The following is a 12,273-nucleotide window of genomic DNA, read 5'->3' as shown; positions in this document are numbered from 1 at the left end:
GTGAGTCCTCAAAGCTGGGAAAGGAGGTCTGAGGCCCCCACCCTCCCCACCTGCATGGGAGAAGAGGAAATCAAGCAGGCAGCAACAGGGCAGGGGCCTCGGGGAGCCGCAAGTACAGAGCCAAGGAAGCCCCCTAGGGATTCCAAGGACAAAGGCTCCTCAATGACAGAGAGTGGAGGAGGGGGAGCCGGGCCACCAGGGAGGATGCCAGCAAGCAGAGACTATAAAAAGACAGGCCTTAAATGCTTTTCTCTCCCTAACCTCTGTCTTCACATACACACACAAAAGTTCAAGTACAATCAGATAAGCTGAGTCCGTGCCGCCAGGGAGGCAATGAGAAAAGAGTAAGGAAGAAATCAGTGGAAAAGAATGTTAAAAAAAAAAAAAAAAAAAAAGGCAGGTTTCAAACGTGCGCACGTCTGTGGCTGGGATCTGAACACCCAAGGAGGCTTTCCAGGGCTGCTCAGCGGACGCTCGCCAAGGTCTGCGTTCCTGCTCTGGCTCTCTGTGGCCCCCAGCCCTGCCGTCAGCCCTGCTGATCCTGGCATAGACATTTTTCCATCCAGAACCCCGCCGGGGGTGTCTCCTCCCCCCTTTCCCCCCGTGTTGCAGAGGACCAAACAGAAGTTCAGGGAAATAAAGTTTCTTGCCCATGACCTTAAAGCCAGAAGCCATGGAACCTAGGATTTCCAACGCTGGAGGATACCAGGTCTCCAAGACATGAGACCAGGCACAAATACCCTTGAAATGTACCAAGCTTGCGATACAAATGACCTCGTGAGTAGAACTGTGGTTGCCTCATTAAAGAAATGCCTATCTTAGGCGCCCCACACGGGGCCTGGGGACAAGAATAATAATAATAATGGTAATGATAACTCTCAGGAAAGCGTTTGCTGTGCACCCAGGATCATGCTGGACACTTGCCGCATTATCTTCTCTGAGCCCTGCAGCAGCCCTGTGAAGTAGATGCTGTCATTATCCCCATTTCACAGATGAAGAGACTGAAGCCAAACACCTGTCCGCACACAGAGCTAGGGTCTGAGCCCTGGTGATCTGGCTCCAGGACCAGCTTAGTTAAATTAACTCACCGGCGCAAAAGAAACAGAAATCAGGTTTCTAAGTAAAGAAACCAAAGTACCAAGAAGTAAGTCGCTAAAAGAGACTGAGAGGAGCAGTGTTGGGATTCGAACCCCGAACTTTCAGACCCCAGGGCATGTTCTCATCGGCTCCATGCCAGGCAGCCGGGGTTACCTCTCTGCATTGGGCCGGAAACCCGAGAGGGGCGAAGGCAGAGCCACCAACACCCTCCACGTCAAGAACCACCGCGCAGCCAGTCCGGCAACACCAGATTCTTGGACAGGCCCCCGCCGCCCTCGGCCTCCTTGGGCCCCTGGGCCAGCCTTGACTGTCCACACGACCGCATTCCCAGTGGTGTCTGATGCTCACCAACCCCACGCGAGTCCCAGTCCAGCTGTGCCAGCATCACTCACCACGAATGGCCCGCTCCTCTTGTCCTTGCAGAAACTGTGGCTCCTCCAGGGGCCCGAGGCTACGGGGGACCCCTGCCAGGGTGGCTGCTCCTTGTCCGGCAGGGCATCCTCCTTCCCCAGGTCCTGTGGTACAGAACACAAGCAGAGGACTTTACTGGGGCTTTCCCATTTATGGGAAGAATATGTCACAGCGAGAGAGTCCGTTCTGTGCCTAAAAGGGCAAAAAGAAAATTAAGGCACCAGAAACCCCACCCCGCGGCAGTCCACCTTAATGACGGGAGGTAGTATATGGGGTCTGGGTTCAGGCCAGCCTCAGCCACTTAATAACTGTGTGGCCTCAGGCTAATGCCTTAACCTCTCTGAGCCATGACCACGTGGGGAAAGACCCCGAATAACAGTACTCAGCTTCTAGGCTCAGGGGAGAACCAAGTGAGGAGCAGCGCTTGGAAAGTGCGTGACACCGTGCTGCCACCAGGGGGCGCTGTGCACGAGTCCAGGGCCCCTGGCTTGCTTCAGGCTCCTCTCCCCCATGGCTGGTACCTGGGGAGCCCTCCATAAAGGCTAGCCAGCCTCATTATTGTCACTGGTAACTTTTGGTGACCTCATGTCAGACATTTCTCCAAGCCTCCAAACACACATGCACAGAAGCACAGATACAGAGAGAAATGATCTAGGAACAGGGCAGTACTAGATACCCTAGTCTGAATTCTGTGGTTTTGCTCCAGCCGGTCATATATAGGGGATACACTCACAGGCCGTAAATATGGGACTCCAGAATTTGTAGTGCACATGTCTCACACTCTCCCTGCACAGATAAGGGAAGGAAGGCCCAGAGAGGGAAGGCATCTGCTTAAGAACACACAGCACAAGTAAAGAACAAGGCTGGATTCTGGATCCCTTGCCTCACAGACTCTTTGATGCCTTACGAGACCTTCTGTGTGCCCTCCTACCCGCTGGCTGTTCCTTCTCAGCCTCCCCACATCTCAGAGGGATGTCTACTCATCCAGGGCCAGCCCTAGAGCCTTCTCTTTTCCTGCTCCATCTGACTCCCTTGGGGTTCTCTCATAACACCCCCTTGCTTTAAATAAATCCCATCTGTGCACAGCAACTCCCGACTTTGTCTATGTTGGGACCCCTGACTTGCAGATCCCACCATTCACTCCACATCTCCCCACACTGCTCACACTCATCTCAGCCTTCACATGCCCCAAACAGGCCTCCCTATTCCTTCCCTCCAAAATTCCAAAATTCCTCCTCCCCTGCCCTGCCCCTCACCCAGCTGTGCTGGCCAAGATCTTCAGGTCGCCCTCCATTCTTTTGCTTCTCTCCACCTCATCAACAAAGCTGAGACTCTGCCTTCGAAACATGCTGCAAACCTCACATCATAAACCAAAATCAACTCAAAATAGATCAAAGCCCTCAATGCCAGAGCGAAAGCTAGAAAACTCTCAGAAGAAAATACAGGCTTAAATGTTCGTGACCTTGGATTAGGCAGTGGTTTCTCAGATATGGCATCAAAAGCACAAGTGACCAAAAAATAAATAAATTGGAGCTCATCAAAATGAAAAACTTTTGTGCTTCAAAGGGCACCATGGACAAAGTGAAAAATACAACCCAGAGAGTGAGAGGAAATTTCTGCAAATCCTATGTCTGCTAAGGCACTTGTGTCCAGAATATATAAAGAGTAATTACAATTCAATAACAAAAAGAACAATAACCCAATTAAGACCGGACAAAGGACCTGAACAAAGAAGGGATACACATAGTCAAACATGCACATGGAAAGATGGGCCATGGAAAATGCAAGTCAAAACCACAATGAGATACCTTAATACCCAGGAGGATGGCTAGAATCAAAAAGACAGGTAAGTGTTGGCAAAGGATGTAGAGAAATCAGCCCTCACGCACTGCTGGTAGAATGTACAATGGTGCAATTGCCTTGGAAATCAGTGGCCCCGGCCCCCTGTGCCAGCTGGTGCCCTTCCAGCATCCACGGGACCAGCTCATCCCCATGACGGCCATCACTCAGGTGGCACCTTTCAGGTCCCCTCCCCAGGAGACCTTCCCCTGACCACCTCTTAGAGTCATCTCCCCATCGCCTCTTCTTCTATCTCCCCAGGACTTAACTACTCTCATTCACTTGGGGTCTGTTTGCCCCCTGGACCGGAGCCTTCCACTGGACCATCTGTGGTTACGGAGATCTTCTTTATCTGGACCATACAATACACCTGCCATGAGTCACCCGTAGCTTTTGAGCACTTGAATGTGGCTAGTGGGACCGAGGAACTGAATTTTTAATCTTGTTTAACTTTAATTTTCATTTAAATTCTGTGGTTTTTCATTGACGCCACATGCGGCTGGTCGCTGCCTTACTACATGGCGTGGCCTGATACCGTGGCCTGGTCCCTCCCAGCAGCCCAGGTGCCTAGAACAGGGCCTGGCACAGGGTTAGCCCATTTACTAAATCTAGTAAGTGAGTGGAGGTCTGGAGGTGCTTCTCTCTGATTCCCTCAAACGTCCTTCACATCAGGCCCTGGGCCAGCAGCTTGACCACATATTGCTTCACAATAAATCTCCAATAAACTGTGAAGCAGGCAGGATTCACATTCCACGGATGAAGAAATTTAGGCTCAGAGAGGTCTGGCAAGATGCCCAGAGTCACACAGCTAATAAGTCACAAAGCTACGGCCTGATCCCAGGTCTGCCCAACAGACAGTCCAGGGCTGTTTCCAGGGAGAAATCAAATTGTAAGAGTATAAATGGTTCACCTTCCTAATAAAGAACTCCAACAACTCAAGGAAAAAAGGACCAAGGACGAGGTTCTAAAAGAACAGCGGGCAGAACAGAAGCAAGTGGGTGACTGGAAGGAAAAACAGAGCCTCATGCACATGACAAGAGGAGGGGCGCTCATCAGGGGCATGACATCCCCAAGTCTGGTAATGTACCGGGTGGCTCAGGCGGAGGGGAAATGGGGTCCTGTCATTGAGGGCAAGGATGGGACCAGGTACAGCCCCCCAACGCTGGGCACTCAGGCAGGATCCTGCAAAATTACAACGGTGCTCCCCCTAGACACTCACCACCCTAAGCCCACGGAAAACCTGCTCATGTGCAAAATGACGTCAGAACATGGTTGGTATTTAGCAAAAGATCAGGAATATCACCCATCTCTACCGTACAGCAATCAGGAAGAATGAGGACGCCCTGTAGGCTGAATCCGAAAGCTCTCAAAGACACATATATGGATGTGAGCCTGGGTGGCTCAGTCGGTTAAGCGTCTGCCTACGGCTCAGGTCATGATCCTGAGGTCCTGGGATCGAGGCCTGCATCAGGCTCTCCGCTCAGCGGTGAGTCTGCTTCTCCCTCTCCCTCTGCCCCTGCTTGTGCTCTCTCTCTCTCTCAAATAAATAAATAAAATCTTAAAAAAAAAAAAAAAAAGAACTTGTGTTTGTATTTGCTTGTATTTTCAGAAAGAAACTCTATATGAATTTGTACCAGAAAAGAAGCTAAGTGGTCACGGGATGGGAGGAATGCTGAGGATGGGCGAGAAGAGGACAAGGGGGTTGATACTCCATTCCTTTAAGTATTTTCGGAGCCTCTTGACAATGTTCTCTCCTTTGAAATTCAAATAAATCAGTTAATTAAATAGAATACTACAATCTGTCATGGGACAAAGTTTTGATAAATGTTTCTTCAGTGAAAAAGAAAAAGAGAGAAAAGAGGAGGGAGGGAGGGAGGGAGGGGGGATCACTTTAAGTACAAACACACCCCACGCGGGATATGTGGGCAGCACTGACTGTGAATCAAGAAAGCCTCACCCAGGGGGGAGAACACTTGCACCAAGATGCTCCCTGAAGCCCTGTTTGTGACACAAAGACTCAACCAACCCAAATGTCCATCCACAAGTGTCCGGATAAAAAAAGTTTGGGCTCAGTCACTTAACAAAGTACTTTACAGCCACTGAAAATAATAAAGTGATTATCTACATACTGGTTGCTTTTTTTTTTTTAACTGTTAAGTTAAAAAAAAGCAAGTTGTAGATTTTCTGTAGAACGTTGCCATGTTTCCATTAAGACAGCATGTGATTTACCTGTATCTGTACCTGGCTGGCCTTCCTTACCTGTGGAGCCACGTGCATTAGGGGCGGGATGATTCTCAGGGCTGGGGGTCAGGGAGCCCATCTGTGCGTGGTAGGATGCTGGAAGGCTGTACCCCACACTCATCATTTAGGGGAGCCTCTCATTCTAAACCGTGTGCTTACCATAACACATTCAACTTCACACGAGCGTGCACTGCTTTTGCAGGAAGGAAAATACAACTACAAATAGAGATGCAACTCTGTGGTGTAGGAAAGCCCCAAAGATCCCAAAAACGAACAGTGGCTCCCTGGTGGGGGGTGGGGGGTGGGGTCCAGGGATACACGCTCTTATACACTCTCGTAAGGTCAGAATTTTTAAGGACCAACATTTTGTACTTCTGGGTGGCTCTTATCTATTTTTTCAAGATCAGGAACCAAAGCTGGTTGGGCAGGAAAGAAGGGAAACAGGGAGCTGGTCCAAGGCGTCCCAATCCCTCGGTGAGAAAACAGATCCTCTGACAACAAGCACTCCTGGGGCCTGCGCATCCCGGGCCGGCATCCAAGGCCAGGCCGGGGGGCCCCCTCCATGCCGCCCTGACTCTCCCACTGCCAGAAGGCCCCTGAGCAAGGCGCTGGCAAATGGATTAGGTGTCACATTTCCTCGTCTTACCCTGTCTCCCGCTGTGCCCACAATAACAGCCTTGTGGAACCCCTCCTGGGGCGGCGCCTCAGCAGAACCCACGAGCCGGCCCTGCGCTCGCACCCACCGGGCCTGCCCACAGAGCTGCCGGGCAGAAACTTCTGTCCACTCTGGTGAGGGATCGGAGGCCCAGGGAGGCAAAGTCACTGCTTCACGCACAGCTGGTGAGCGGCAGACTGGCGTGTGAACGCGGGACCTGGAAAGCCCTGGGTGACCCTTCGTGTCACGATCTGTGTTGGCCTCACCCCACTGTTTCATTTCTACCATGTCCCTGTCCAGGTTGGACCCTCTACTTTCTTTTTACAGATGAGGAAACTGAGGCACAGAGCCTCGGAGAAGGGGTTTGCCCTTCATCACTCAGTCTAAGAAGCCGAGGTGGGTTACATCCATATGCAACCAAAGTTTCAACCCCGTTAAGAGAATGCTCTCTTGGATGGAAAAGAGAGGCAAAAATAAGAATTTGTGTTCATATTTGCTTGTATTTTCAGAAAGAAACTCTATGGGAATTTGGACCAGAAAAGAAGCTGAGTGGTCACGGGGTGGGAGGAATGCTGAGGACGGGCGAGAGAGGGATAAGGGGTTGATACTCAGATTTCTTCCCCATCTTCAAGGTTCCTCGTTCACCACCGAGGAGCCTATTTGAAAGCTTGGGTGTCAAGCCAGACGTGGGTTCAAACCATAGGTTGCCATTTGGTGCTGTGTGACCCGAGACAAGTTACTTACTTCTCTGAGCCTGGGTTTTTTCCATCTGTACAAGACGATCAGGTCTGCCACTGACGTTGTGGGCGCCCTGCCCTGCCCAACACTCGAGTACTTGCCAATGGCAATGGTGTCCTGCTGGGGGGTAGTTTACTCTCCACCACTGAGCGTGGCACCAGCCAGGATGGAAGAGTCTGGATGTCGATAGCCCCAGAAATAGCCTCAGGAGAGGGCAGAAGGGAACTGGAAAATAAATACGCCAGGTTCCTTGCCCCTGGGACAGGACAAGTCAGGGGTGATCTATGCCACTTCCCAGAGGTCTCCAGCAAGAAGGAGCCTCAGAGGCCACAGGGGCACCGTTCTCATCAGCCTCCCCCTTCCCTGCCTCACTTCTCCACTGGGATCCTGCCAGGGATCACCTTCTAAAATAACTACCTGCAGGACACCTGGGTGGCTCAGTCGGTTAAGCGTCTGACTCTTGATTTCGGCTCAGGTCATGATCACAGGGTCGTGAGATCGAGCCCCGTGTCGGGCTCTATGCTCAGCAGGGAGTCTGTTTGTCCTCCTTCTGCTCCTCCCCCAGCTCATGCTCTCTCTCTCTCTCAAATAAATGAATAAATAAATAAATAAATAAATAAATAAATAAATAAAATCTTAAAAAATAAAAATAAAACAACTGCTTGCAAGGGTCTGCTTCTACGGAAACCCAAACCACCACAATCCCACAAAAGAGGGATTGCCATGAGACTCACATAAGATTGCTCCTTCACTCATTCAACAAGTATTCCTTGCATGTTCATAAAATGTCATCCATGCAGGATGCTGCTTATGAGGGACAGGATAATGAACTGGAAACAAGATATACTGGAACGGACAGCGGGTGCTCGATAAACGATCATCATCATTCTGGGCCAGAGATTTCAAATTGGTGGCGCATGGACTAAATGGAGCCAGCACGTGTTAAGAACCAGCTGGACCTGGGCAATAGCTGCCTCTGCCCCTCCCCCCCAGGAATGAGCTATTTGCCACAATCCCCACCACTCCCTAGAGTCCCACAACCAGCCTGACTCCATTCATTTACATACCCACCTGGCCCACGTGGGATGGGAGTTTGAGACCCCTGGCCTATGTGTCTAACCAACGTTTTACAAAACCAAAACAGCCTTCCTGCTCACCTTTTGACCGTCTCGAGTCCCCGACTCTCGCCGGCAGGGCCCCATTTTGGTCTCCTTGGCCTCAGAACTGTCTCCGGGGAGGCTGGACCTCCCTCTGGGTTGCTCTTGCCTCCTCTCTCTGGCTTCCTGCATGACAGACAGGCCCTCTCGGACTTTGGCAGGGGGCCCCTTCTCCGAATAGGCCCTCTTGACACTCAGCGGTGACCTGCCACAGTCGTATGAGTGATCGCCCTGCTGGACCACACTGTCCTCCTCTCCTCTCCCAATGGATTTCCTTGGGGTCCCTTTCCTCTGGTCAGTGGGAGAGGATCTGGCCAACACGCTGGCCCCACTGCCCAGATCCTCCCAGGGAGTGGGCTTTGACTCATCTGGGGAGTTCGGATATTTTGCACTCTGAGGTTTACTAACCAAATCCTTTCTGTCACCCTCAGGGGTTCCCAAAACTTGTCCCCGGGGACCCGCGGGGCCAGAAGAGGCCCCTGGATACTTTTCATTAGGAGCTGAGAGTGGCAAAGCCCACAGACGAGGGCTGAGTGTGGGGTTCGCGGCTGCCCCCGGGGCCTCTGCTGGCTGCTGGCCGGAGCCAGGACTGGAACCGTGTTTTGCTTCGGCAAAACTGGCTTGTTTCCGGAGACCCTCAGCTTCAGACCTCTCCTTCGAGCTCCTCCTTCTTGGGTCCACCCTGCCTTGCCGGCCAGGCCTCTCCAGAGTCGAGCCGCTGGATGCTGTGGGCGTACCCACCACTGACTCCTGGCCCTCCTGCTTCTTGTAGTCCGCCATCAGGGCGTCAATGTCGAGAACGCTGGATCTGTAGCCATCTTTGATTTTCCCTGGGACCCTCGCACTGACCACTTCAGGGTCCCTTCTGATGAGGAGATCGCTGGCTTCCAGGTGGCTTTTGGGGGCATTGCTGGGGGGTGTCCTGTTCCCACTATCCTTCCGATTGCTCTGAAAACCGATGCCATCTTCTGGTCCCCGGCGGATCCATAAAGCATCAGCATCCATGCTTCTTTCACTAGAAGGATCCAGAGTCCTGTACCCAAGAGGTGATGGGTGGTCTGCTGGCTTCGGAGGTTTTGAACAGCTTGCGCTATGGCGCTCTTTGCCGTTAGCCCAGTTGTTACTGCCCTTGGCCTCCAGTGGCTCTTCATGGTTAAGAGAAACCAATGTGGATGTCAGAGGATGAGAAGGAGGTGGGACTGTTTTTCTAGAATGTTCCGTCAAGTTTTCAGGCCCTGGCCTAACAATACTCTTTGCTTTTTGAGTATCGGGAATCTGATACGTCACTGCAAAAAATGTCGCCCTGGGTTCCAAAGAGGACCCCTGCTTCACCGCTGGCCTAGTCGGGTCCTGGGAAGCACCTGGGCTCACCTCCTGGGTCTCCACCCTATGGTGGGATAGCTCAGGTTTTCTTAAGGCACTGGGGGTGGGGCTCCAATGGTCTGTTCGTCTCTGCTCCACCTTCCAAGAGTTTTCTGGGGCCAGGAAGCTGAATTCGTCAAACTTCACGTCGTGGGGCAACGTCCGCCGCCGCCACCTCTCGAACCTCTGGTCCAGGGGACCCGCCTTCTGCATCTTGGCCTCGGGCTCCGGTGCCTGGGCCGGCTGTGGCTCACCCTCACCAGCAGCCACAGCGAGGGGTCCCTTCTGCACCCACTCTTCTGGATGCGACCTTGCCCAGAAGTCAGATGGCTCGCCCTTACCCCTGGGAGGAAGATCCAGAGGGCACCCCCAGGGGGGACCCCTTTCTCCCGCTGAGCTGCAGCCTCCTGGCTTGTTCCTGGCCTCATCAGGCCCCTCCTGCAGGGCCTCCCAGACGGCAGCCTGGGTGGCCCTCCCAGAGCTGGCTTGGGGACCACAGGGCCTGGCTGAGCGCTCGCTGTTGATCTCGGGGCCCGGTTCCGAGCCTTTCTCTTCACTGGCCACCACAGTGGCTTTATGCCAGTTCACGGTCACCCCACCTGTCCATTTGGGTGACAGGCAATTGCCCCCAAACATGTCCTTCGGGTCTCGGAAGTCCGGCTTTGGCCCACTGACTTCATGAGTCCCTCGAGCTTCCCAAATCAAACTGGCCCTTTGGACAGACCCCGCCTGACCTCCCAGCCTGCACTCTGGGTCAGCAGGGGTGACCTCGTGGGACTGCTGTCTCTCCTTCGGTGAGAGCTGAGACCTGCCACTTCGCAGGGTCATGGCTTTTTCCTCCAACGCCGTGGAGACGGCCTCACTGTGCACACGCTTGCCCACCGTGTGCAGGATGTCATACTTGGGCTCGACCCTCTGGGATGGGGGAGGATTTTCAGAGCGTTGGAGGAAGGGGTTTTTATGGCGTTTTTCATCCAAAGGGTGTTCTTCCGGGAGGGGCACGTGATACTGTTTGGGTTCACCATTCGAAAGGGTGGTCCGTCCCCATTTCTCTGTATTGGGATTTTCAACCCATCTGGAGTTCTGTTTCGTGAGGTTTGTCTTTTCCGGCAGGTCCTTCCCCAGCCAAGAGCTTCTCTCGTGCCTGGGTCTGACTTCTGAGACATGGGCATCTGCCACATCTCTGTGTGGCGTGGCCGAGGGACAGTGTCGCGACTGGTCAGCCACGGTGTGTCTCTCCACGTGATGCTCAAACACTGTGGCCCACACAGTCTGGAAGCTTCCATCATCTTCTGGAGTGCTGTCAGAAGGGCTCAGAGCCCCCACCGAGCTTTTACCCCGACAGTTGCTGGGGACTTGGTTAGAACTGTCTTTCCACTCTGTCTGCCTAGACTTCTCCTGGAGCGAACCAGGCTTCCAGGGGCTTCTTGGGAGGGATGCTCCATCCACACCATGCCCTTCCTTTTGCTGAAAAAAAAAAGAGAAACAATCCAACTTAAGTTAAGCGACTTGAAAGAGAAAGGAAGTGGTGAGATGATCAAAACAGCTGCTTTTAAAATCACAACTGTGAGATACCATAAAATTCCAAAGACTGAACACACCCAGTGTGGGTGAGGATGTGGGAAAATGGACACTCTTGGATACTGTTGGCAAGGACATAAATGGGTACGACTTTTGGATGGTTCAGTATACATGTCATGATCCTAAAATACTCATTTCCTTTTAATCTGGCCAATTTCCTCCCAAGACTCTTTCTTGGCCCAGATGCCCAAGTCTGGCTAAACAAGAGTGCTCGGGGAGCACTGCTAAGAGAGATAGCAAATGACACAGAAACAAACCTAAATGCCCACCTGTAGGGCTCGGGCTAAATGAGCTCCGACATAATCCAGACAATGGAATGCCACAGGGTGCCTGGATCCTGAAGGGGGGTGGCTCCTAATGTCACATCTGACAACACACAAAACACTGTGGTGTGGGTGGGAGAAAAGCAGACTGTGAAAGAGTGTATTTATAAAACAATACCGTTTCTAAACAACTGTGTGTGTACATGTATGCACGTGCAGATAAACAGCGGAGAAAAGATAGAAATCAAACTGTGAGTAAGGGAGTGAAGGGAGGATGAAGGCACGGGGAGGAGAACATCGTTTTTCCTCTTGCGCACTCAGTTCTGTTCGACTTCATAATATGCGTGAATTCCTTAGTCATTTCTTGGTCTAGAAAGAAGTCTACTTCAACAAGGTAAAGACTATCTAACCCAGCAATCCCGTTCCTGGGGAGATACCCAAAAGAAGTGAAAACAGGGGTTCAAATAAAGACTTGCATACCGATGTCTACTGAAGTATGATGCACAATCACCAAAAGGTGGAAACCACCCAGATGTCCACCAGAAGAAGAACAGATACCCAAACTGTGGTCTATCCATACAGTGGGACGGTATGCAGGCATAAAAAGGAACAAAGTACTGATTTATGCTCCAATGGATGAACCTTCAAAGCATTATGTTAACTGAAAGAAGCTAGACACAAAGGGATAGGTGTTTTGTGATTCCATTTATATGGAATGTCCAGAATGGGCAAGTCTATAGGGCCAGAAAGTAGACTCGTGGTTGCCAGAGGCCACAGGTGGGAGATGGGAAGTGAATGGCTGGCTCAGTCAGCAGAGTGTGTGACTCTCGATCTCCAGGTCGTGAGTTCGAGCCCCACGCTGGGTGCAGAGATTACTTAAATTGAAAAAAATAAAAATATTTTAAAAATTTTTAAAAATTAAGAAAAA

At 51.7% G+C, this 12,273-nt stretch overlaps 1 protein-coding gene across 2 annotated transcripts in view; it reads right to left on the bottom strand.

Moving 5' to 3' along the window:
* KIAA1671 (KIAA1671 ortholog) overlaps positions 1–12,273 on the bottom strand; it is a 185,251-nt gene that overhangs the window by 111,686 nt on the left and 61,292 nt on the right. For both annotated transcript variants that reach the window (XM_035017236.1, XM_035017237.1), the window contains 2 exons: positions 8,140–10,968; positions 1,491–1,613 (listed from right to left, as the gene is read on the bottom strand). In XM_035017236.1, coding sequence (XP_034873127.1) covers positions 1,491–1,613; positions 8,140–10,968 — 2,952 coding nt within the window. The remainder of the gene's footprint in view (positions 1–1,490; positions 1,614–8,139; positions 10,969–12,273) is intronic.

The sequence above is a fragment of the Mirounga leonina genome, unplaced genomic scaffold (assembly GCF_011800145.1).
Source record: "Mirounga leonina isolate KUSES-001 unplaced genomic scaffold, KU_Mleo_1.0 Mir_171, whole genome shotgun sequence".
NCBI classification, from domain to species: Eukaryota; Metazoa; Chordata; class Mammalia; order Carnivora; family Phocidae; genus Mirounga; species Mirounga leonina.
Note: the sequence above shows the minus strand (reverse complement) of the source record. Positions and strands in the feature narration are given on the sequence as shown.